This window comes from Glandiceps talaboti, chromosome 12 (assembly GCF_964340395.1).
Source record: "Glandiceps talaboti chromosome 12, keGlaTala1.1, whole genome shotgun sequence".
Taxonomy (NCBI): Eukaryota; Metazoa; Hemichordata; class Enteropneusta; family Spengelidae; genus Glandiceps; species Glandiceps talaboti.
In genome coordinates this window covers 12,841,196-12,868,847 of record NC_135560.1, presented here as the reverse complement: position 1 = coordinate 12,868,847, position 27,652 = coordinate 12,841,196, and the positions used below count along the sequence as shown (strand labels likewise).

Sequence of the window (27,652 nt, the reverse complement as noted above, 5' to 3'; positions counted from 1 at the left end):
TAGGTAGGTAGATGTCGGGGGGTAGATGGTGGATATAACGGTAGGAGGGACAGCGGTACGAACAGACAGATGGACAGACGGATGGATGGACAGATGGATGGACAGATGTATGTCCGTTCGTCCGCCTGTCTGTCTGTACAAACGTAAGTATATACGAACGAACAGACAGATATATGGATGGAATGTAGTATGTGTGTGTGTCTATGTATGTATATAAATACATGATACATCATCATTCTCTATTTTCTACCATTTCTTTTATTTATTTATTTATTTATTTAGATACACGTCATTCATCCACTTTATTCTTTTATATGTAGTTCTACTACTTCCCTACCATTGTTCCATGTCGTCTATACACGAACATACTATTTACAGAGTTTATTCAACTGAGTGGGTTAATCGTTTACCACATATGTGTACGTAATGTACATGAGCTCTTCAGATTCTTTGTCGTGCAGGATTAGCTCATGGCACACCCACAATCAAAGGGTCATTATGTAACAAATGGACATCAATGGGGCTAGGTGTGAGTGGAGGTGTATATAAAGTGATGAATGTATACAACTATTAAAGCAGATATGACTCATCCTATTCCATCTTTTATAGTCAGAGGTAGAAGTGTGTGTTCTCACAGCCTACGTATGAACAGAACAATGTATTTCAAATTAGTTCCCTGAATTTAGGCTCTGTCCTATTGAAATTTTGTACGGGTGACAAATATTACTACTTATCAGGGGAAATTTTTGAGAAAACACTACAGCTACATTGTATTACATGTCATGGCATAACAAAGATACAAATTTATACAGACATTAATTTTGACTGTGTCAGACTGGTATTAACCATACACCGTCCACCACTTGTATTAACTAAGTTCTTGTTAATGCTGAACTTACTTCTGAATAGTCATCAATAGAGATTGTGATAAAAATTTATTTTACAGCTTCATTTCACAGATCTATCCCTACAATCGAAAATCACAAAATGGCAAGTGGCCACAGTACATCATCAGTTTCATAATTCCAGTATCCTCAAAAATCCTGAGAGGAAATACTGTATAGCCACAGTGTAGTCGGGATGCCACCATGGTCTGCAAACCACGAGTGGCGGTGTAAATTGGTATTAGGACTAGACAAAGTATAGTTGGATTTAGTCTAGTACCTATACTGTATCATTACAAGTTACACCTCCACTCAGAAACCATGTTGGGATTATAATCAAAACACATGAGCTGTCAACTATAGACTAATTAATACCTATAAAATTATCACCATAATGGAATGAAATATGGGAAGCTGTTATAACAAATTTGTTACTTTAACTATATTACCCTAATATTTCTTACTCCATGTACATTAGGCCTAAATAAAATGAATTTTATGGTTCCGATTATGCTCAATTTTTGAATAGGTGGGGTAGATAGACTTTTTATTTTATTCATTATATATTTTTTCATGTGTGAGTGTCTAGTTCACGTTTTCTATTGTTTTCCAAATGGTCTCTGTGTTATTTATTTATTTCTATCACATGTACAGCCATTACAGATTGGAAGAACAGTTTTATATTGACTTTTCAAGTTGATGTCAGTTTCCGCATCCACTATTTCTCCTGAGACTTCACAATTTTTGCAATTTTATCATTTTTTTTATCGAATACGTAAAAAAAGTTTAACTTTTACAATAAACTATCTTTAAGGTCAGCAGTGAAAAGCTAGGTGGGGTCGGGTAACTGGAACCAAACAATTATTTTTTTAGGCCTTAGTATGAAATATACAAGCCCTCATTCTTTTCAAAAGACATACCCTACATCCTACATCATGACATGCAGACATACATCAATCAATCTATCAATCAATTTGTCTCGGTCATTTTAATCATTGCACATAAATCATGGAACAATGCAAGGACACTGAAATATACAATGTACCTGACAATAGAGGTGGTTAATAATTTCCCCTTGGTATATACAATGTACATGTATGTATAGTGTGAGAGTGGCAATGAAGCAGTCAAACCAGTGTGTGGAAGCACATAGCCAAGTCTTGGGGCTATATAATTCTATGGCAGAATGGCAGCATGGGTATCTATCAGATTGAAATACTAGTTTCAATGTATATTGCTTTCGAAAATATTGCCCCTTGTAAAAAAAATAAATTCCCCTTGGTTTCCCCAAAGGCCCCTGGTACCAGTGTATAAGAAATGATAATGAGTTATATGGCTCGTTACCGAGAAATCTCTAGACTTGCTTCTTAGATCTATAACACTACTCATACAGTTTTATAGCTAGTCAGTATAAAGAATAGAGAAAGCCTAAAGGGAGACCTGAAATCCAGGTACAAGTAAGTGGCTGGTGACCAGCAAGATTTGTCAAAGTCTTGATGGATTTTGATTCTTCATCCACAGACTTCAATGGTTATCTAGTACGTGTCTTGGCAATTTTGTTCACTTGTTATAACAAATAGACTTGTGTGATGACATGCTGGAGTGGGTATCTGTCTGTCACAATCAGATTGATATACTAGTTTCAATGTACATTTTGCTGTAAAAAAAACTACTGCCCCTGGTAACAAAATACTCTCCTGATTTTCCCCTTGGTGCCAGTGTATAAGTGGCAGTGAGTAATATTACTCATTACATGGAAATCTCGTAGACTTGTTCTTAGATCTACAACACTGACTCAGACAATCTTATAGCTGGTCTGGCAGACTAGATAGATGTGACGCCTTAAAGGGAGACCTGGGAATGCATCGAGGCTAGGCCAGTGGTGACAGAACAATTTGTCAATTTCTTTTATGCACTGTCACCAATCTGATGACTCCTGAAGACTTGAGTAGTCTATCTATCATCAGATCAATATAATACATCATTATACATGTGTAGTTTCAAAAGTACGCCTAAAAATACTAGCATTTAGCTCTCTGTCTCTTACAAATGTCTCTGTGAAGACAGTTCGTTAATATTTCATTACTGACTACATTTATTGCACTGGCTCCACGTCTTATTGCAATGTATCTCCCCCCCCCCCCCCCCAAAAGAATTACAGATACATGTAGTCTAAATTGACATTTATGGTATGTGTCTGTAGAAGTATATAGGTCATCACACATCGTTAGTGGAATTCTTTCATGTCAAATCCTATCTCATTTGCCATTTTATGCTCACACAATCACTACACTGACGTTAGTGCTATTTCTAAAACATATCAAATTAACAAAACATATGATATGGCACAAAACAAGAAATTATGAAACAACATGTGACAATCAAATCACTCTATGGACATGTAGATGCAATATTTTACAATAACAGTTCATTAAAATATAATAAACTACATTAGCAAATGTACCAAAATCCTGTCATTTTTAATATTCGATTCTAGTCAAATATCTTATTTGATAGACACTTAATTAGTCTGAATACAATAAAAGTAATGAAAATGGCATTTTCAGTTCGGTTTACTGTCTCGCATGTGTTTGGGAATTAGAAAACAAGATCTGTCTGGGTTGCATAGTGTAGGTGGCATCACTTGAATGGGAAGGTTTGATGTAAAGGACCCACAATACATGTAGTATGGTATATCATTGTCTGACGCTAACACACTCCCACAGTATGTACAACAATCCTAACTCTATTGTACCACAGAAAGGATTGGCCATTCAGTGTTTTTGTGGTTTCACTATTCCTTTACGTTTACCAATGTTTGATTTGTGGATGAGTCAACCATATGGGATGTTGTGATGACCTGACCTCGCCACTGTTTATGCTTCATGACATGGTATGTGCCATACCTTGGCTAGAACACAATCTAATATACAAGTCGCTGCGGGCATGTGAAGAGGTGTATATGGTTGTTACATACAGTAATATGTAATCATGTCATATATTTCCGCCGCTTAAAGTGCCCACACTTTCCGCAAACTACTTCGGAACAACTACAGTATCTTGCAATGGATATGGATCCTGGCAAATTTTTCCTTATCATGTCAGATTTTTTAAAGCTATCTTCAATATCATTTGTAAAGTTTATGTTTTGAAACTACAAAATTACTACCCAGTGGCAATTCCAATTTGCAAACAATATTATATATCTTAATGATATATAGGTGAACAATTACATCAGCTCAGACATGTTTCAATTTTCTAAGGTTACTGTACATAATTTATACTATTTTTGAATTTTGACTTGGTGATATAAAATTACTATAACTATTCAGTGATATATAAATTGACAATCCACGATACTGAAGTAATAGATGACTGAATATGTATATCTCTTATTCTAGAATACATTCATACATCAGGGATTTTGTAGCTCAGTACCTTTCACTGTTAGAGTTTTTGAGTCGACTCATCTCTAGGACTAGACTGTCGACAGCCATTCATGCCTTTTTTGCTACGTTTCGTCTGAACGAAAGTCGTCACCTCGCTCCGTAGCACTGAATACTAATGCATATTGGTAGGAACTGCGATTGCCAAAGATTGCCGAAGGCACGAACTCGTGCCTCTGGCACTTGCTGATCAGTATGCGGTTATAGTATTGCTCCGGATCGAAGCGAGGCGATGACTTTAGTTTTAGATATAACGTAGCAAAAAGGGCATGAACGACTATCGACAGTCTACTCTAGGACAACATGTATGTCAAAATCAACAGTAAAAGATGCTATATAATGCTTAAGATCTTGCTAACACATTTGAACTAAGGTACAAAGAGGGATTGATTGCATTGTAATTTGTATGGTTTTGGCATGACCCCGGCAAAGAATGCTTCTGAAGTCAGAAAATCAATGAATTAAATGCATACAACTGTGCAAAGTACACGAATTCTATATTGATCAGTGCCAGGGAATGAAAAGCCCCCCATGGTATTACACATTCCATATACAAATGCAGTTGACATTTAACATACTAGTCAGACAGTACATTTTGCAGCTATTGTATGACTTCCTATCATCCTGACTGTTTCTATGTAAGAGTGAGAATCCATTCAATGAATTGCAAGTATTACAATACATAAAATATTGAAATCTCCATCTGTATGACCTAATGGAATTATCAACTCTATATCATATATATATAATAACACACACACTATCATAAATCCTATTTGCTTGCATGTCAGATTAATACCAAGACATGGAATGATGTTATACCACCATATCATGATATTTTACCACCATACAATCATGTTAGCATATAATATAATGATATTATACAATGGTTTTTATTTCAAGTTATATATAGTCCATTAATCAGATAAGACCAGTGACGCCATGTTCCATACAAAGACCTCACAAGACCCTGTTCTTTACATTACCTGGTACGGGCTCAATGTCTGTTTGTTTGACTGTCTGTCTGTCTGTCTGTCTGTCTGTTTGTCTGTCTGTCTCTGTCTCTCTGTCTGTCTTTACTCCATAACATGATAAAAACATTGGAAATATAGATTCTATTTTTTCCAGAGAGCACTACCTCTTTGTTTCTATAGTTCTAAAACCTATTTAATAACGGACCCGAGGGAAAGTTTATAGTATATATGAATTCAAAATACTAGATTAATAGTACTCTTTTATCAAAAGAGACGACAATATGAAAAGTCAACCGTGGGTGGTACTGGCATATCATATATGAAAAGATACATACGAGTGATAAATACTAAGAAAATTACTTGGTACAAGTGTATGAAAATAGAATAATGCATGATGATAAGAAACTGGAGCAGACAAAATGTGAAACTGAAGATAGTAATAGTTTATGTTCTACTTAAAATGAAAACAAACTATGAGATGACTGTGTGGGTACATTTTCTTATAATGTCAGAAGTGTGTCCAGGAAAGGAATAGCTACTCTTTCACTTTCGTCGCAATCATACCCTGCCATATATTATTTGCTGAGTGCATGAAATGGTAATCTAGCAAACAGCTAAAACTTACTTATTGCTAACTGTTTAACAAAAGTCATTTATAGATGTAATTCGACCTTTTTAAATATAACTGTAACACATGGCCCATGGCTGGAAGGCAACTGTCAACTTTTAATACTATAATTAAGCATGGTTCAATGAACCTGATATATTTCAGCTAGCAACATGATAGGGGATATAAATATTTGCAGAGGTCCAGGGTAGAGAGAAACAGGACAGAATGTTCTGCACAAAAAACAACAACAAAGCTTTGTTTATACATATAATTATGGTCACAGGCTTTACTATTAAATATCTAATGAATTATAGTCAAAGTGACAGTAACTCAGAGATGCAAAATGGACAGTCCAAGTGGCATTGAAACAGTCTGTATGGAATTGTATAACGATTGTCTGCAAGACAAAAACTTGCACCTGCTTTTACATGGTATTGAGTACAGTTAGGGTCTGGAATCCATTGGCAAATTACTGTAGGGTCTATTGGTGTAGGTTACAAATTCCTTGTATATTGACCGTAATATCAGTCTCTATAAAAGCGAAAAGCAAAGTGTTCGAGTCCTGCAGTCCACACTCCATGCAGTAGCCTGCCAAGCCAAGCAGCAACAGGTAGCACACACCAAACAAGTTCAGCCTTCAGGCTTTGATGTTAGGAAAAGCACATGTTTGCTGGTTTATGGAATATTTATAGGCATCTGCTTAATGCTGATTGGTGCACACACAAACCCTAGCAGATGTTTAGCTGTCGACATGTAAATTAGCAACCTATCATCACAAAAAGGTCCATGGCCTATACATGTACCCGTCACCATGATTATTATCCAAACCAAAAGGTTATTAATTTACAGTTAATTTGAAAGTAACTCATCATTATTACGGTAGAATCTAATCTTGCAGTTGGTAATCTCTGGTTCATAATACAGAACAGACTACAAGCATATGTACAGTCTGTATAAATATTTCCACATGTCTATAGTACAGTGAGAATTGGGGGAACATATTCCAATACTGGAGTTCATCTTTTCTATTTCAGATGTTTAATACATGTATTTCCACTGAGTCTAAACTTGGCTTTGAATTACGACATAACACAAACTACATGTAAAGACAAGCAGGCAGTCTGTCATGAACTAACCTGTAAACTATACTATTGTGTCATTATTGATCTAAGGGGCAGAGTAGTATTTAGAGTACCCCCAGCCACTTTAAAAGGTTGTATTTTTTAAATTCTAAAGAAGGGTCTATATGTAAATATTTAATCATTATTTTCTACTTTAGTGAACTTATTGTCATAGGCTACTAACCTTGGGATACTAACACTGTAATTTATATACCAATTACATTATCTGCTATCCTATACATGATATGTACATACAGACAGGTTTTCTCTTTCTCCAAAATTTGAATTTTACAAAAGCATCAATTGACCAGTTCTACTGTGTAAGTACAAATGTATGTTTGTAGGCATATATAAAATAGCAACGTGTATTACACTATAACAATACTCATTCATAGGTTCATTTGTACTCTGGCTTCCCTGAACTCTTGAACTTATATATACATTCAAATTCTTCTCACAAAACTAGAACAAAGTCATGTTTGTGTACAGATTAATAGCCCAGTCAGGAGAGGGCACATTCCATATAAAGGCCAGATCAGTCTCCTACTTACCAAGACCACATAGAAATGTAGTACACATTTTATCACTGTGGGAAGAGAAACAGGCCACATTTTATCATGGCAGGAAAAGGGTAGTAGCCTCCATTTATACATTAACCATATAACAGAGAGATCTTTTCATTAACCCACAGACACAGACAGGAACTCCTAGCCTGCCCTGACACCAACCCGAGTGACCTAATGCTATGACTATGTCTAAGGATACCTACTTAGTAACTATGAAAATACAAAACTCATTGTAAAACTATGACAGTTTATGGAGTCTGACTGTATCAACTAGTTTATATATTACACATCATCTTGTACACCTACATGTACAAAACATGTATGTGTCCTAAATATAGTATACGCACAGGTCAGTATGATACATGCATGTAGCTTCCCATACATTAATGTAAAGTATAGACTTGGTGCTGGAGAAAGGAAGGACGCAATTGGAAACACGCTGGCTTGAATGACATCTCTTCCTATTTCAGTATCTGTATGCATGATGCTTTGAATCTTGACACGTTTTCGCTCTAAAAAAAATTACACTAAAAGGCTAAAGATTTTCTTTAACTTATATTAGTGATGTCTTGAATAACCTGTTTATTTAGACAGGTGTTTTTTATAAAACCTTGAATTCATTTTGTGCCCTTAATTATCTGTGTCCTTAATTCTGAGGTATCAACAGCAAAGCCTAATCCTAAACGGGAGGTCAACTTGTGTTTTCCTTGGACTTCGTTGGCCTTAACTTTAAATAACATATTTACAGTTGATTAGTTTCTTTTCAAGGGACTTTAGTTGTCTACACATTTGTACTTATTACTTTGGATTTAGTATTTAGTAGTCTGTAGTATTAACTTGGATTTTTACATTTTAAGGGATTTGAAATTTGCTGTCCAATTAGCTTAGTTTGGGTATTATTACTGTATTTGAATACCTCAAAGGCACCAATGCCAAATCTTAGTCAATGCCTATAAACTGGCTAGCATGTCACTGAAAACAGAACTATCGGTAAATTGTTCTTACAGTCTATAAATTTGTAAACTATTGGCCCATGCTCTGATGAATGGCACTGTCAAGCTAAATTGCCAAGTCTCCGGGCTATACATGTATGTAGTAAATTGTAGGCTGTTCTCTGTGATGGATAGAGCAATCTTTTTTTTTTTTCTTTTTTTTTTTGCAGTGAGGGAATATTGCTAGTAGAGTTGAACTAACGTAGTCAGCCATGTATAATGTAACTGAATTCAACAGAATAAAGGAGAGTTCACATTTTCTCATAGGATAATTAGATATTATTCCCCACTATTTTTCTTCATTCAGCCAGGAAAATATGAGTGACCTAAGGGGCCTTGTCACTATAAGTCGCTAGACAAACCCTTAGGTCATGAGTATTTTCTGGCTGAATGAAAAAAATATCGGTGAAATAATATAATTACACCTCCTCAAGCATAATTCATGAAAAGTCATGAAAAATTATGGCAATTTAGAACTTGTTGTCATGACATAGAACAACCAGGGTATATAATCCATATTTTCTGTTCAAAGACAATATCTTGGTTTGAGTATGGTAGAATATAATATGCTAAATACTGCCGAAAGCACCTGAGCAGGTTATTTTAGAGAGTAACAGGTCAAAAAGTTTATACTACTACTACTACTACTACTAGTACATGCACTGTGTTTGCTTTGTGATTCACAGACTTGCTGGTACATTAATCTATTTTTCCTTTCTACAAAAGGGGTGTGGACATCATTGTGTTTAATACTGGCACTTTGAAAGAACAGTGAACACTCTATCATACATGTATTGTAAACATCAATGTACTGATGTTATCCCTCGACTTAATAACACACATGTGTGCAAAGCACCAAATCACTCCGAAAACGGTCAAAATTCTACCAAAGCTGAAAAGACTACCATTCTAATAATTGTATTGGAATCTCCACTAAGGGTGGAGAGGTAAATGGTAGGTGTCATGTCTGTCCTATCCGACAATTTAATCTAGATTGCTTATGGGGTCATGAGTCCACATGACCCTAGAAAATGACATTTTGACTTTGCTAACAACATATTTACAAACAACAATGTACATGTAAATATTATAAATCATTCAAAGATTTAGACCATTCTAATCTGACAGTTTGTATCACTTAAAATTCACTACATAATATGTTGTATTGTTTTCAGTTGTACATAATTATATCACTACGCCACTGTTGTCACTGCACTGTATCTGTTTACAGCATGTGAGGTCACAAAAGGTCAAATGCTAATTAGTCACCTTGTGTGTGAGTGTTGTTTTTCACCTTATGGGTTATGTAATGCATATACCACCTCATTAAACTTAGCTGTATTATGCACTGCCCTACAATAATGAATGCCTGGCTAATTCACTAAATAAATTAACATATCTATAGATGGACTGAGAATCATAGATAAGCCAATAAACAATAAATCCTACGTAATTAATGACAGATACCCAATTGAAAAATCAAATAGTAATTTTAAATGTATGTATGTATGTATGTATGTATGTATGTATGTATGTATGCATGTATGCATGTATGTATGTATGTATGTATGTATGTATGTATGTATGTATGTATGTGTGTGTGTGTATGTATGTATGTATGTATGTATGTATGTATGTATGTTATACACACACACACATACATACATACATACATACATACATACATACATACATATATACATACATACATTATACATTTTTATGAAATATAGCATACATATGTACATGTACTGTACATGACAATTCATTATATTAAGTTTACTTTTATTTTCAAACAAATTATTCCAAACATATTAAACAGTTTAGGACTTTATTTTCTGATTACAGTGCAATGAAGAAAGTTATCTACATCACAAAATTATATTCAACCAAATCAGATGACGTAAATCAATTCATAACAAAGTCAACTTTCTGAAATCTTGGACTTAAATTTAAGTTCAGAACTTTTGAACATTGTAAACTGCCCATAACACATACATGTACCATGTAAACAATCTAAGTTGATTGGGTGGTATGTCTAAGATCTGTTTTTCTCATCCAATCCAAATGGTGTTCTTTGGATTCAAATACAAATGAGTACTTGCATGATGTATGCATTGATGTGGGTGTACTTAGATACAGTAGTGTAGAGCTGACCTCTGGAGGTCAACTTTGGTTTGATCTGCATTGCTTAGACATTACCTCATACCAAATATCCCTTACATGGGACCCTCTCCCTTAAAAGGAATCATCTTTCAGTTCCAATTTAAATATAAACAACTCCCACAATGTGGGTGGTAATTGCAAAGGTCAAAATCGCTTGAACTCTGTTTATAAAAAAAATGTCCATTTAACATTTTATATTCAGTAATATACAATGTACTACATGTAGTTGTGGTACATTTAATTGCCTTCCATATCATCTGAAGGGCTTCCTCTCTTGGACAGCAGATTTTATCATTTTAAAATCTAGAACAATTAATATGCTGATCAATTTGTAGATGAATCTTCAGATTAAAGATAGTACTGTGTCAATATTTGTCTCCTTCAATAACTCATCACATTGTTTCATTATTATAAGTTAATGAATGTATGACTTCATGGTGGATGTGTACTAAGGGCATTTAGAGATAGCAGAGGTGACTCATCACCAATTAAAAATACACAATATCAAATAACTCTTTTTTTTGCAGTCAGAAATAACTCTGCTAGTAATAGTATAGTGCTGAAGATGACAATCTGGACATACACTGTTAGGATCCTGCAATGTTTTCTTTACAAATGCAGTGATGAGTAATATATGGTTGAGAGATAGGACGTTTGTTGAACTTCAAATTTTTTTTAAAAATGAGATGGCCTCTTTACATAAATAATTTTGTCATTTGGATTCATTTTTCTCATTTCAAAATGATAAAAATTGAACATCAAAAATAATATCAAGTTTATTAATTTCTGTTTCTACATGTGGTACGATCTACTACTTCATAAAGTCAGACTGTCAACTCCCAGACTACTGTAAACCTGGAATCTTTTGCTAAAAGACTTATTTTCACTTATTACACTGACGAACAAAAATGCAAAAATAGGTAGGGACAAAAATGCCTTCTTACACATGAACACAAACGTAACAGTCTGGAAAATAATCAAAATCAATCTTTGAGAACTAGTTGAAGACTGTGTAATCACAAAATTTTCTAGTGATGAAAATATTTACATTTACGCTATGTTTTCCTCCATCATCAACTGAACAACCATGTCAATTTATTCATGAAATATAATGTATAGTACGACATAGTTAAATTTTCTTTACGACAAAATGTATGATTTAAAGAATGTGGTCACGGTCTCCACAATTCATGTCTTGACAAAAACGCCACTCACATACATATTTCAATTTGATGGCAAAATTTGGTAGGCACTTAAAACACTCAGCATGAACGTCGTCTTTTTTCACATTCATGTTTACTTTGGTCATGAATATAATGTTCCACTTTGAGGCATTTATATTGAGTGAGTGAGAGAGTTTGAATCATAGCACAGACCAAGAATGCTATAGAAATTTTACACAATGAAGTGTTCAGTACAGAAGGGAAATGAACTCATACATCGTTGTAGAAGTTTCTTTGTATTCTATGAGCTTTAATCTCAGCTATCACTCACTATGTTGAACATTTATAGGTCTTTTGCACTTAGCTGTAGACCTGAGACTTGGCTACCTGGCTTGACAAATGTTGTTTGGCAAGACAGTATGTTGCACTGGATTTCTAAGTCTTTGTATTGCTACAATCTTCAAAATAGTACGAGGGTTTAGTTCATTACAAGTCGACGACAGTAATATTATACTACCAGTAGTTGAGTGTTATATATTTTAGCACTTGAAAGTAAATCACAATAAAAGATATTTAGTAACTGTTCTTTTACTGTGATTTACATTCAAGTTACAAAAATTCACTTTAACTAATACATGTATAGTATGAACGTAACCCTACAACAAATACCGATATGTCCCATTATTCCAATATTTGTATGCTATTATAATTCATAGCTTTATAGTTATTATAATGACAGAACCCCATGATGTGTGAGTGCAAGTGTGGCGCACTCAAGAGTATTTGCACAAGTGCTTGTGGTGTTCTCTGCAGCCGTACTTTCACAAGCACAGCTAGTGAAAGTGCAGTAGAAAACACTACAATCACGAGTGCAAATACCCCTGAGTACTCACACGGAATGGGATTCTGTTATTATTACAGATGTTTATTCAAAACTGCAATATTCCGTAACAATGATACTCCATGATTGCGCACTTTCATGTACACTGAATGACTGTGTCCTCATTTGCATATCATTTACATACAGGTATGCAATAATGTTTTGGTATTGCACTGCAGTGACAAATACCACTAGTATGTGTGCTACAACAGTGCAAGTATTCTCTGGCACATTATGTAATAATTCCTAGTATACTACCAGTTACGCTTTCATGTTTTATTCATTTGTAAATACCAAATTTACACTGGAACCATAATAAATTGGCAGGAAACAGGAAACAGATATCACTGATACATATCCAAGAAACTGTTTTTGTTAAACCAGTAGAAGTGTTCCCCTTTCCTGTCTAAACTCTCAAGTTTGATTATATTTGGATATCCTAAATGCCATTTAATTACATGTGACCGCATATTATTTATAATTTATATGGAGCAAAGGAAAGATCCATTTACAACTTCCTCTGATAACTAACAGGTGATATAAATAAATGGGTCAGAATCATGAGAATAAGGAAGTGCATTTTTGTAGTGGGTAGAACTGATTACTGTAAATAAACCATTATTACATATAAGTCACAGAGATTACTTGCATCGGAGTATGCTGCAGGCACATACTAGTGTACTGTAGTGAAATAACAAAAACAATATTGCATATCTGTATTCAAATGATATGCAAATGAGGATGTCATTGTTTGTTCTAATCTAAACGAAAGCGCATGATCACATAGTGTCATTTTTAAGATTTGGTGGTTCAGATAAATATGTAATAATAACAGAACCCCATGCCACATGAGTTCCAGTGTGGGTACTCTGGCATATTTGCACTCGTGCTTGCAGTGTTTTCTGCTGCACTTTCGCTTGCTACACTTGTGAAAGTACTTCCGCAGAGAACACTACAAGGACTCATGCAAGAACCCATAGTATGCCACACTTGCAGTTGCAAGTCATGGGGTTCTGTCATATTACAGTACAACAATTCTATTTACTAGAAGTAGTAAAAAAAATTTGATCTGAAGCCAATACAGCCAATCAATCTTAGTAAATATATACATATACATCATTAGTCATTCAGTACTAAAACAGATATATATATATATATCAACTATTTCCTGGACTAGCCTGAAATAGCCTAAGGAAATTGTCATGGCCTCACCATTTCATGCTATTCCAACCTATCCTAATTTAACCAACATTTGGACAATTTGAGATAGTAAAGGCCACAACTTCTGGGCTGGGACTGAAATGATTAAAATTTCAACTTTGTATACACTGTAAATGTGCATTACGTCATGAAGGGGATTCAAAACACCAGATGTGAACACATTGATAAACACAGAAAGTAATCTAAAACAATAGTTGATTTTATCACTACGACACTGTCAAGTCTTTCTGACTGCTACACTTGACAGACTCCTTGGATATGGAATAGACAACACAGAGGATAAAACAAGTTGTGAAATCCAATATATACATCCAGACAGACAGACAGACACTTCAAATTTATTGGATTACTCTTTACATTGATTATTTGTTATGAAGAAGTATATTACGACAGTCCCTTATACTATACTAAGAGTAGAGTTCAACTAGTGTACAGTAGTTCAGATCGAACAAATTCTGTGTCCGTCATCACATCTAAAGATGATCACTTATTTCTGTTTTTAATATGTACATACACCCCTAATCTGATTAAATTCTGAAGTGGTGAATATGGCTCTTCTTGGTTTTTTGCTTTGTTTGTTCTGGGAATGATTGTAGGAAGGTGGCCGATCACTCCCCGAACAAACAAAATGGAAAAACAATGAGAAATTGAGGTAAAGACAGATATGGAGCCGTATCAGATTTAATCAGATTGATACAACCCCACCCCATCCATACATTTGTATTTTTCTTTTTGTATCTAGTGAAATAAAGAATTTAATTCAATTCAGATATTACAGTTAGGCGGAAAATAATATGAAAAGGGTGACTCATTATTTAAAGATAGTTCTTCTATAAGTTGAATATTCCTACCTTGTTATGACTACTGACAGTGACTAAACAAAAATGACATTGAACTCTGAGAATGAAGAAAGTAATAGAAATGATGGAATCGTATTGACATTGATATGTCACATTTCAGTGAGGTGGCTAGGATTTCTGGAAAGTGCTATATCTTGGCAGGCTTTCACAATAAAAAATACCGCCAATGGCGTTGTAGCACAACTGTAGTTTTTAAAAATGTTTATCCATATGCTAGTCTATGTTGCTATGGGCGTGGTCTTGTTGCTAGGAAAATTTACATACATTTTTTGAATGTTTATTCAATTGTCTATTAAACCCTGTTGTTATCTTTGTGAAATACACCACCGTTTGGCTGTTGCTATGGGCGTGGTCATGGTTACTAGGGTATTTGCATACATTTTTTGAATGTTTATTCATCTGTCTTTCTATTCCTGTTGTTATCTTTGCAATATACGTGATTATTTGGCTGTTGTTATGGGCGTGGTCTTGTTGCTATGCAAATTTACATACATTTTTTGGATGTTTATTCAATTATCTATTAAACCCTATTGTTATCTTTGTGAAATACACCACCGTTTGGCTGTTGCTATGGGCGTGGTCATGGTTGCTAGGGTATTTGCATACATTTTTTGAATGTTTACTCACTTGCTTACCAGATGATGTTGTTATTTGACCAAAATATACTGCCATTTGGTTGTTGCTAAAGGGTGTGGTCATGGTTGCTAGGGCCAATTTTGTCAAAATGTTTTTAAGAAAATCTGCAGAATAACAGTTTCAGAAACATCTTGCCAAGTTTCAGACTAATTGACCAAGTACTTTTTGAGATATAAGTTTTTGACCAAAAATGAACATTTTTACACCTAATTTGCATATCACTCATGGAATCATGGTATGCTTAATATTTCTTCGTCCATACATCCCTAGATACATTCCCATTAAATTTCAGCCCAATCTGCTCAGTAGTTTTAGAATTAAAGATTTTTAACCAAAAAGACACATTTTTAGCCCTAATTTGCATATCACTGATGGAATCATCCCGTCATGAACAAATCTTACTTTACACCCCCTTAAGAATGTTCCCACCAAATTTCGCACCAATCTGCCCAGTAGTTTCTGAGTTTAAGTTTTTTGACCAAAAATCACATTTTTTGACCCAAATCACACACCTGTGATGCGATCATTTTGATTTGAACAATTTCCCAACTAGACACCCAAAGTAATGGACCCACCAAATATCGTGGCAATCGGTTCAGCGGTTTTTGACTTTAAGTTGTTTACACACACACACACACACACACATCCACACACACAGACAGACAGACGCCGGGCGATCCCTATAGCACTACTGAACAAGTTCAGTTGTGCTAAAAAAATTGCTGCACCATAGATATAGCAATAGCAAGAAGTAATGTAATATACCATGTGCCCCCCCCCCCCCTCCACATGTATGTGGGGAGAGTGAAGACATGACTGTACCACCCAAATGACCACAGAATACAGTAGCCTCTGCCGACGGACATCACATCATATCATATTCATAATCACAGCCTTGTACATGGATTTTAACTCCAATAATGCCTGTGGCTGTTACTGTACACGGTACACACTGAATGATCTAATATAGTAGAGATAAATGTTGGAAAGAACTTCAAAATTTCCATATGATGTACACGAACTGTACATTTTAGCCTTGAGTCAAGGCAGTGATGTTGAGTGGATTTTGACTTTTGAGGGGAGGCAATGGTCAAAATCCCCACACACTTGACTCTGGGCTATGTACATTTTGTAGAAGTCCAGGTCTGAGATCTTGTAATGTGATGAACTATACAGTTCAAAATTTTAACGATTTGCGCCCTGCTGTAAAACAAGGTCATTGTCCATCACATACAATACATGATATGTACAAATGACCTTGTTTGTGCGTATAGTATCCCAAGTAACAATACAAGGACAACACTGTTATTATCAATGACACAGGATACTACAGACCTTCTGTATCTTGCACTATCAGAGAGAGTGTCACAAACAGCTGTTTCAAATTGACACAAAAAACAAAAAACATTTCAAGTTTTCTGAAGGAAACAGCTGGACTGAGACTTCTGCATTGTGTGAATCAAAGTTTGACAGTATTGTCTACATATGATAAAATATTGATACAATTCATGATGTGATAAGACTATTTATTGACATTACAAACACAATGTAATAGATTAAAATAGAGTCAATGTATAGATATCTATACATATTTCTAGGACAGTGATACAAAATATTGTTGAAGTATATGTCATGATGTATAAAAGGTAAACAAATTTAAATTTAGTCTAGAGATTTCACTATCTGGCTTCTTCATAGACCTTCCACCATTGATGGTGTTTACTTCACATATAAGTTAGGACTTGACTCTGATATCATACAGGGAAGGAAAGTTTGGAAAGTCCAGCCAATGGTCTGCTTTATAGGTAACTACTCACTAACCCTCCCCCACCCCACCCCCCACCCCACCCCATTCCCACTTGCACATTATATAAGCAGAAGGAACACTTGGATCTATAAGGCTAGGAGGAAAAGAGACATCAGAATCATGTCCCGACTTACTCTATCTGCAAGCAGGACTAGCAGAAAGTATCCATATCAACAGGGGTGGGTTCCAAGCCCTTACATGTAGCAACAACACTGATGCTACACCATATAAAGAATCAGTTTGTAAGGTATTCCTTCTTTACATGTAATAATACTAAAATGAAAAAAAAATCCCCAAAAGCTGTCTGATAATGAAGATGGTCAACAAACAACAAAAGATTCTCTCAAAATATTGAGAGCATTCAGTTCAAGGTACTTCCGGGAAGTTGTATTAAGAATATTGATATATAGCAAGTAATGACACCAGCTGGAACTTTAACGATATAGCACGAACATAAAACTTGTAGCCTGCACAGTAAAGACTAATTTTGATACGGCAACATCCAAAGTTGAAAACATAGACCTTTGGACTTTGGAACATCTCTTGCCATCTGATATAACCAACAGAAATTTGAGCAGAACAATACAACAGAGTTTGACTTGTCCTCTGCCAAATCCATGATTGATTGGTTTGTTATCAAAATAACAGTTGGTCAGTGCTTTGTAGATTCTGTTTATTTACTCTGTCTAAAAATACAATACCCTGTCCCAGGTGTAAACAATCACTCTGTATGGTGTATGTGGGTGTACTTGAATACCAATTCCACTTCCCTCTAACTCCAGCTAATCTACCATGCATTGTATATCTGTCTAGACATACCAGTGATTACAATGCTAACAATCATACATCACAATGTCATTAAACTTGATGCTGTCTGAGGTGAAATGATTTGCTTATCTTTGGCTCACCTGATAACCTAACATATGCTTCTGGAATCAAAATTAACCACAGACTACCAATTCTTGTCATGGGACTACCATAATTTGCAGCTGGTAGCCAACTCAGGCTACCACTGATTATGCGATGACTTTTAAGGATGGAAGATTTACAAACATAAAAGTATTTTAATATCACACATACTTCCAATAGAGGAACTCTGTTTTCAGTTCGGGCTACCAATTGGTAGCCCACTACAACTAGCAAAGAAAAAAGTTAATTTCAAGCCCTATGCTTACACTTACAGAATACCTCATCTATTGATGTATTTACACTTCACATTAAAATATACAAATATGCAAATGTACACCCTTCAAAAAATAGAATAAAGGCTTTATCATAGTTTTTAATTTGGTTATATCAAATTGGTCATGACATAATGAGGGTTAAAAATTGTCATCTATGAATGATAATCAGTTTTTCTGTGCGACTTCTCTTTCTGCATTATATGAGTACACAGGATATAACCTTTGAAAGTTACCAATCAGGGTATCACAACCCTATTTATATTCTTGGCATAGTATTACAAAATGTCAGGGTTATCAACCTTTACTAATAAAGCTTCACAAGACTTCAATTGTTATGCATGTGAGAAGAGATATCCTTCAGATGTGTACACTGTACTTCTACAATGTAGTTCTATTCATGTCAATAGGAATGCCATGAAGCATAGATATTGAGTATTATGTTCCAATGATCAATTTTCTCAAAATCAAGCCTCGAGAAAAATTTGTGAATGAGGTCTGAGAAGCTAACAATGCTAACAAAGTTAGATTGCAGGAAGAAACATAAATGGTACATTTTCTTTCCTTGTACTAGCCTGTCTATGTCTACGGAGCTGATCTGTGACTCATGTACTCTCAGTACAAGAATCAGCGCTATCAGCATCACAGATCAGCAACGCAATAACAGACAGACTATCCTTGTCCAAATGTTTAGACATGAGTATATACATATATGTAGTACATGTGGGTACCCTCTACGAATCACTCGCCAGGTATGCGGATTGGTTCTATACATTCTTAGCGACTGCACTGATGGTTAATACAATGTGTGTACACCACAAAAAGGATTTTACCCATTGACATTATGCAGCAAATAAGGAGTTTTGCAATAACTTTTATATCTAATTACACTCTAACAATCAAATCAAATGTACTGAAATCTTTGAATAGCGATATTGTGATGCCCCTCCCCCCTCCCCCACTAATGTTTCCATGTCATGTTTATACTGCTCATTCAAATGTACTGAAGAAATCATATGGGTAATGCCAAAAACCCACTATGGCGGCTGAATAAAACTAGTCTGGATGCCAACATCGGGCTCTAAAACTTACAGAGAGATCTGAAAGATAGTACTACTAGACTAAATAAAAACCTGCTATGTACATGTAGCTTGGAATCCATCATCATATGCAGACACTTCATGTCTTAGAAATACTAACAGCCTTTAGAACAAGACACTGATAGTTGGTATGCATGGCTTTCAAGTTCCAGGCTATTTATATGGAGTTTCATGTTACATAAACGATACATTTTTATAGCCTTACTCCAAGGATAGAAAGGGGTTGTATATTACAGAATAGTTAACCTTACCTCGAGTACTGGTCCAGCACCAAGTATTGTTTGTTCTAATCCACTTGCATGTCCTTTCTGACTTAGCGCTGTCAGATGGTGGAGCAATAGATTGGTAGCCTCTGTTTTACCAGATCCACTCTCACCTGATATCACAACACATTGATTTGATTTCTTGCTTAACATAGTATGAAATGCTGCGTCAGCAACAGCAAATATGTGAGGCGGCAACTCCCCAAGTCGTCGATTCTGGTACATGTTCACATACTTAGGGTTGTAAATAGGGAAGAACTTAAATGGATTCACTGATATCAGAATGGAACCTACGTAGGTGTAAATCTTACCACTCTTGAATCTCGATATGATACTGTTCATCAACGTGTCTTCACTCAAGTCAGGAAGATTGCATAGATCATCATATTCTCTCTGATCTAATTTGGGTAGAAAGCCATTCATGAATGTATCTAATGATGTTACACGATTGAAGGCACTTGTTTGGTTAGCATTCTCTTGATGGACACTTCGTAGAAAGAAATGATACTTTGTTGGTACGTATGTAGGATCTCCCGGCGCTTGTTCTGGACTTTTGGGCCATAATAGCTGTACTCGTACAGGGTACTCATTATCTTCAAGTTTTCGCTCAATACAGTTTTGCCCCGACTCTTGGCAAACTTCTGACAAATAGTATTCCTTCACATTGTCTAAATTCAATTTTCGGACCACCTTCTCAATGAGTTCAGAAGTTCTGGTATTCTTTGTTGCTTCGACAGCACTAAAGATTGTATCAGGAGCACAACTCCCTGGATATACCCTTACTAAGTACATGGTACCATCCATACTATTGTACCGGTCCATTATAACATACCAGTGTCCAATGTACACAAGTACCAATTACCGATAGGTTCCGTCATACAGTAATGTAAAAACAGAGGAAACCCTACAGAAAAGATAAACATACTTGTCAATTAAACACATGATTTTATAATACAATCAATTCATACTTCATAACAGGTCACATATTTTTGAACCAATATATAGTAAATTCTGAATCCGATCAATAGCACATTGAGATGGGGTTAAGAAGCACGGCTGATGACAAGTATCAACCACCATATTTGTATCCTTAACCCAAACTTCCTGGCTTTAATCCTGAAGTCTCTGTATGGTAGACGCAATCCACTTCAGTACTTTCTTGCTAAAATTGGCTAGCCTCCCATTTTTTCTTATTTAAAAATAGATTTAGTTACCTAGTTGTGGTTTAACTTTCATCAACAAACTAGGTTAACTTTTTGCATCGTTATTTGTAAGTTACCAGTAACTGGTAGTTGCAAGTGTGAATTTCTCGATATGTCAGCTGCTCCACATATACCACACCTCGTACTGTTAATTAAATGTTGGAAAAGTTGGACTGGAATGAAACCTATTTACATGTACAAATACAGTATTAGTTTGAAATTCATACTTGCAACTAAATCTTTGTTTCAACAAAAGAAAAGGCGAGCCCTATCAATGGTTACTATAGATAGACCTCACCATAAACATGCATGCTTAGCTGTAAATTTTCAAAGACTGCACCATAAACCGTTCTGCCAAGTAAAATAAATTTATTGCTAACATACTGCAAATAACTTTTTAATAATTTATATACTAGTTCTCCAATCAGCTAATAGACACCATCTACGAAACTCAAACTGTCAGCTGATAAATACAATTTATCAGCCCAGCCACGTAACAATGGCATTATCAGGAAATGTATGTGAGACTAGTGTTGCTGTACCATAGAGAGAGGACAGTTGTTTACAACAATACATGTAAACCTGTTTGAAAATGTTTGAATAGGGAACTTGCAATCCAGACTGAGCATGCTCAGATGCAAAGGACGATGGGATTTTCTGTGGTTATCGTAATACCTAATCTGGAGCTACCGATAAAATAAACCTCCCACATTGCTCAGGGTGACTATGAATTGATTATTTGTGGTTAAAAACAATGTAACATTATTGTTTATAATACTATTTGATTAGTATTTATTATCACATTTCCCATGATGCAACATTCAATATGGCGGGTTTGCAAGTTCCCTATTCACATGATGTAAACCTGGAAATGTTCACTAAAGACTTCTTTTTGCTTATTTCGCTGGAAAATAAAAACGCAAAAGTAAATAGTGACAAAAATGCCTTCTTGTACATGATGAACACAATGTACCAATCTGGTCATTACAAAAAAAAGTCTTCGAGAACTAGCTGAAGACTGTAAAATTACAAAATTTTCTAGTAGCAAAAATATCTCGGTTTACAGTATGTTGGTTAATTTGAGGCACAGTGCACTTCAACTCTTATCACAAAGGGCGGAAGATAAACATCAAGATTAAATGTACATTTTGTCATAATTCATAAAAACATGACATTGATTTACTGTTTACACTGAGACCTAATTACAAACATGCAGTAAATTGTGTGGACAGACTGCTTGTATGATAACAGCTTGAAATATGTAATACCAGACTGCAATCATACATCATAGTACAAAGTACCAAAGAACATGTATGATTCTATTCCCATGTGGTCCGAATAATAAGTAATATATTTTAATGGTCTAAAATTGCAATTCTGTTTGCGTCTTTCTGAATCATACAGCTATTATTGAAATGGACATAAATTTATGGTTTTACTAAAATGATAAAACCTTGTTACACTATAGGGCGTGGCATTAAAATAGGGGCAATTATTTAGTACAATTTCTCTTTTCAACATTATGTATAATAATATGCGGTGTACATGGAAACAGATGTAACTGTACAGTTTCGGTCAAATTTTAGAACACCAGTTACAAAATATGGGGAGTGGCATTAAATTCAAAATAGCAAACAAAAAATTTGATATTCCATATACTTCCTCAAGTATGATGCATGAAAAACCAGGAAAAATGATGGTGATTTGGAATGTTTTTGACTTATGTATTTTTGGCATCACAGAACCAGTGACGTAGACATGGGTTGTCATGACGTAGAACGACAAGGTTATATAATTCATATTTTCAACTCAAAGATAATATCTTGGCTTGTGCATATTATAAAGTAAGATAAATATACTTTTAATATATAAACTTGAAAATACTTTTAAAATAATGATGATTTTGAAAATTTAGAGTTGTATTTAGAGTACTGCAGAAGTAATGACGTAGATCGACATCGTTACAGAATAGTTGATTTTCCGGTTCTAAGATGCATAGCGCGAGAGGACGGCTTTTATCTTGTTACAGTTAGTCTTATTTTGTCTTTATTACGTTTGAAATAACATTTTTATCAGGAAATGATGGAAAGACATGTTGACCTCTTTGATTTTGAGTGATTTTATATAACAAAGATTAAACGCCATCAATGATAGAGAGGGATTTGACGGGTGAACCCAGGGTACGGTCAGGTGACAACCATCCCTCAACACGTACACGTTGTATGGAGAGATGTGCAATGCATCTTGGAACCGGCACCAAATCTATGACATCTTCTGTTCAAAAGCATACAGCTTGACTTGTACATGATCAATGTTATCATCACAGCCATCATCCTCCCAGTACTGGAGTATGAAATTACAGGTGCTATAAATTACAAGGATTAGACAACCTAAAATATGAACCACGTCAAGATATCTGTACCTAATGTTCATTTTGACCTACTTTTAAACTATGTTGTAATTCCTCTTCCCTTGGTAAGGATTTCATACTCTAGCGGATATCAAATTAAAAGGTAAAACCAAGGAAAAATGTTTACCAGTGTTTGTTTAGGGAAGGGAGAAGAAACATAAGAACATTTTAGATACTTAAATTTTAAACCAAAATATGATGGCGAACACTAAGTAACTGACTACGACACTCTTTTCTCAGAATTGTATATTTCGAAGGAAAGATTACGTCATGTATGATACAAGGTTATTGTTGTACACATTCGGTTTTAATCAAATTTCTTTACAAGCTCGCTGTAAAACGTCAAGGAAAATTTCACATAAAAAGTATTAATTTTACAGTAGCATTAAATATAATCTGTATATATAATACTTTCAATTCACTACCGGGATCAAACTGGCATACGCAGAAATATTATTCTTGAATTTTTAATTTATATATATGTGTACAATGTATACTATGAAATATTCAAATGGCTGTTGATTTCATTTTTCAGTGATAGCAACTTTCAGTTCCTCACTACATACAATTATTGCATATTTATTTTCTTTGACATGAGAATCAACACATAAAAAGTATCTTTAATACATTGATAAGAAAGATAACTCAAGTTGTTCACATACATACACACACATGCATACAACACACAACCATACACACAATCACACATACATACATACACATGATTTTACCATGCCTATAGCAGTCATTACTGAATCTTATAGCTCAGTTGTGCTTAAAAAAATCACAGCAATAAACTAAAGCAGAAGTTTCCAATTATAATGTTCAGATAAAATTAGACTACCAGACTCTCACCTTTGAACCTTGAAGTGTCTCTTGACATTTCTCAGATGGAAATCTTAAATGATATCACAGACAGCTCTATCATCATATGTACAAAATGTAGCTTTCATAGAGTCACTCATGTCATGACTTACTACTCCCTTATCACATAGTGTATCAATCTACAGTTACACCCACATCACCCTGAAATCAAAACCCACTGTATCCTTTACCACAATCTGCAACTCTTACAACTTTTTAAAACATCCTAAAATGGATACTTTGTTATGTCTGAAGTCACCCATCACTGACTATAAATAGCCGAAAGCGTCATTTTTTGCTGCCTAATTACACTTTTACTTCATGGAAAAATTTACAACTGAATACACGAAATGTTTGATTTGTTGAAGAAAGAATATGAGTATTAATATACAAATACTTGATTACTCTTAACTTTTAATCTTAGAACTATGACTATACCATAGAGGAATTCATGAAGCCATTATCTAAATACATTTATGATGAACTATCAATTTTAATGTCTACCCTGAATGCAAATATAGAAGTACCAGGTTGACCAACAGCAAACCACTAACACAAAGACATTCTTTGTATCATTTCAGTGTAAATAAACAAACTATTCATGGCCACACAGTTTCAAAATAAACAGAAAATTACAAACATTGTCATTTGTAACCTGAGACTGCATATCTGGACATCAACTTTTTATGGACTTCTTTGGATTGACCAAATTTCATTTCCAAGTTTTAGGACTGAGTACATTTTATATAATTTTAAGACTATGTGTTGTTTTATATATTCTTCTTCTTTTTTTGGCCATCTAGTATCTAGTGACATTACATATACTAATGCCATGTCTTACTAGTATTTAGATCAGCTGTTGATCAATAAACATAGGGAAGGATAATCAAACAACTCCTTTGTGTACATCATTACCGATAGGACAGGCCATCTGGCTTCACTAGTAGTACAACCCATAACACCAAAGTGAAGCATTTTCTGTATGCAGTGCACCACATTCGTTTGTAGCATTCATTTCCAGTACAACCCATAACACCAAAGTAAAGTGTTTTCTGTATGTACCACAATCATTTATAGCATCCATATATAGTGTAAAAGTATACTGTTTCATTTGCTTATTGACCACATTACAAAGGCCACATGCTAGGCTTGTAAATAAACCAACTGAAACAGTACACTTTCACACTTGATACAAATTCTATAAATGAGAAAATATCTTAAATACTTCAGTGTTACTAGTTGTAATACAATAATCACATGCCAGCAAAATGCTAATCAGACCTTGAGACAGAATTATCAACTTAATGGTAATATTTTCTATGCTCAGTGCACTGGTATTATCTGATTTTCATCAGTTTCTGGGTCTTGTGGATGAAAACAGCATATGGGTAAGTTGTCAGTCCTAGACTGGTGACAGATTGAATTATATACCTGAGGCACTCCAGGACTTGCACCAAATGCTGATATCAAAGATGATGCTGTAGTAACCATATGACATGGAAATAATGAGGTGTCATTATCCATTTCTTTGGGGGAAGGAACAGATGTTTAAAGGGATGTACTACAGGTGTGCCCTCTTGCCCAATTAGACATGTCCATGACTCAAAGCAATTTGTCCTGACACACCAACATACTATATAAGTACTTTCCAATTTTCTTACTTCCACCATACCTGCCGTGCTAATACATATATTTTGTGAGTCACATTAGCATCCTATAAATTTCAAGCTATGGATGATACTAGCAGATTTACTTGTTGTATTACTGGGGATAATTTAAAGTTATGTTTAGTTTACTTGCCGAGCTCAAATAAAATTTAAATGACTGCTGTTGCTGCTCAACGATCAATCTCAGTGTTAAGAATGTCGATGAGAAATTGAAACACCCAAGCCCATTTCATCAAACATTCCATTTAAATATTGTTTGTGGTGCTCATTAAGTCAAGTTTCCCTGATAAATGACATTTCCCGCACGACAATAAATCCAGATATAGTACACTATCGAGAAAACCACCCACCTATGTTGCAATGAGACGCATTGAAAATGACTGTGATCACCAGTTTTTACGTGAGCCTGAGTCATGTTATTGTACACAATATGCGGAAGTGATGGCCTGAGGAAACCTCCACGACATGTCGACAAGACACGCTAGACGGACATCGTGACATTTCTATAATTCCGTACGTCCGAGATTCCTTTAGAATCACTCATTTGCAATATTCGGTCACTGATCAACATCTTACGGTGAATGATTTTACACTGCCGTTACATTGAGTGTACATGGGTGAGCGCGATTGAAGATAAGTGTGTCATATTTCGCGATCGATCATGTTCGGTCATTGAATGACAGTGCGAACACCGCCCAGTGAATTCAATTTGTTTACATGAAGTGACCTGCAGCAACGTTTGCATGCAATTTGTCCCAGTCAATGCCAATTTTTGACCTTACTTTGCATCATACAAACTAGGAAATACGCTTGGTTGAACGTACCTGTGATATAACTGAATTAAATTCGCTGGTATTCTTATTGGGTGTCTCGTTCATGGAACTCACTTCCAAAAGATTTGATCGAAGTCAACACTGGGAAGTTGAAGTTGATTGTTTTTATATCCGATGGTCGATTCAATTTCACCGACGACAGCAGAATCACAATAAACGATGCAAAAAATATTCGTATTTCTTGAGTGGTACAATCTTAATAATTCGACAAATAAACCGATTCACCAAAACTCAAACAAGCACTTCAAATCCACCAACGTAAAATGATAGCCGTAATCTGTGTTCAAATTGCTGCACCCAATTCCTTGCCAAAAAGTTGTCTTCGAATCGGACAAACTTCAAAATGAGCTCTTGGAGACTTTCCTGATAAAAAAACTCAACATTACCTTATTTCATGTTACACTTTCAATTCCTGGACATTGTAGTGGTTGTTTACAACTCCCTTTACACGAGAAAACAGTACTCTACCCCGACAACATTGACGAAATCTTGCCGACCTGCGAAAAACAACACTCACTTCGTCTGCCCAGTCTCCGGAAGTGGCATTTACGATTTGATTTGAATAAACATTTGCATATCTTTTACCCTTTTGTATGTGCGGGCGCTATTTTATAAGCGACGACTCGACTCGTTTGCCTTCTTTTCATTTGCCAATCTTCCTAGTCGCTCTCAGGCGAAATGTTGTTGATTGGGTGTCTCTTTCTCTCTTCCTCCCTTCTCCTGCCTTGTTTCTCTCCTTTTATCGAGAAGATAAAATGAGAATCATCGAAACAGTACGTCAAGTGAAGTAATAAGCTTTATTTATA

General features: G+C 35.1%; 1 protein-coding gene across 2 annotated transcripts in view; it reads right to left on the bottom strand.

Moving 5' to 3' along the window:
- The window catches only part of LOC144443365 (unconventional myosin-IXb-like), a 70,973-nt gene extending 43,603 nt beyond the window's left edge, over positions 1-27,370 (bottom strand). For both annotated transcript variants that reach the window (XM_078132831.1, XM_078132830.1), the window contains exons 1-2: positions 27,233-27,370; positions 19,859-20,774 (exon numbers count right to left, since the gene is read on the bottom strand). In XM_078132831.1, the coding sequence (XP_077988957.1) occupies positions 19,859-20,692 (834 nt within the window). In that variant the 5' untranslated portion in view covers positions 20,693-20,774; positions 27,233-27,370. The remainder of the gene's footprint in view (positions 1-19,858; positions 20,775-27,232) is intronic.
- Between the last annotated feature and the right edge of the window lie 282 nt (positions 27,371-27,652).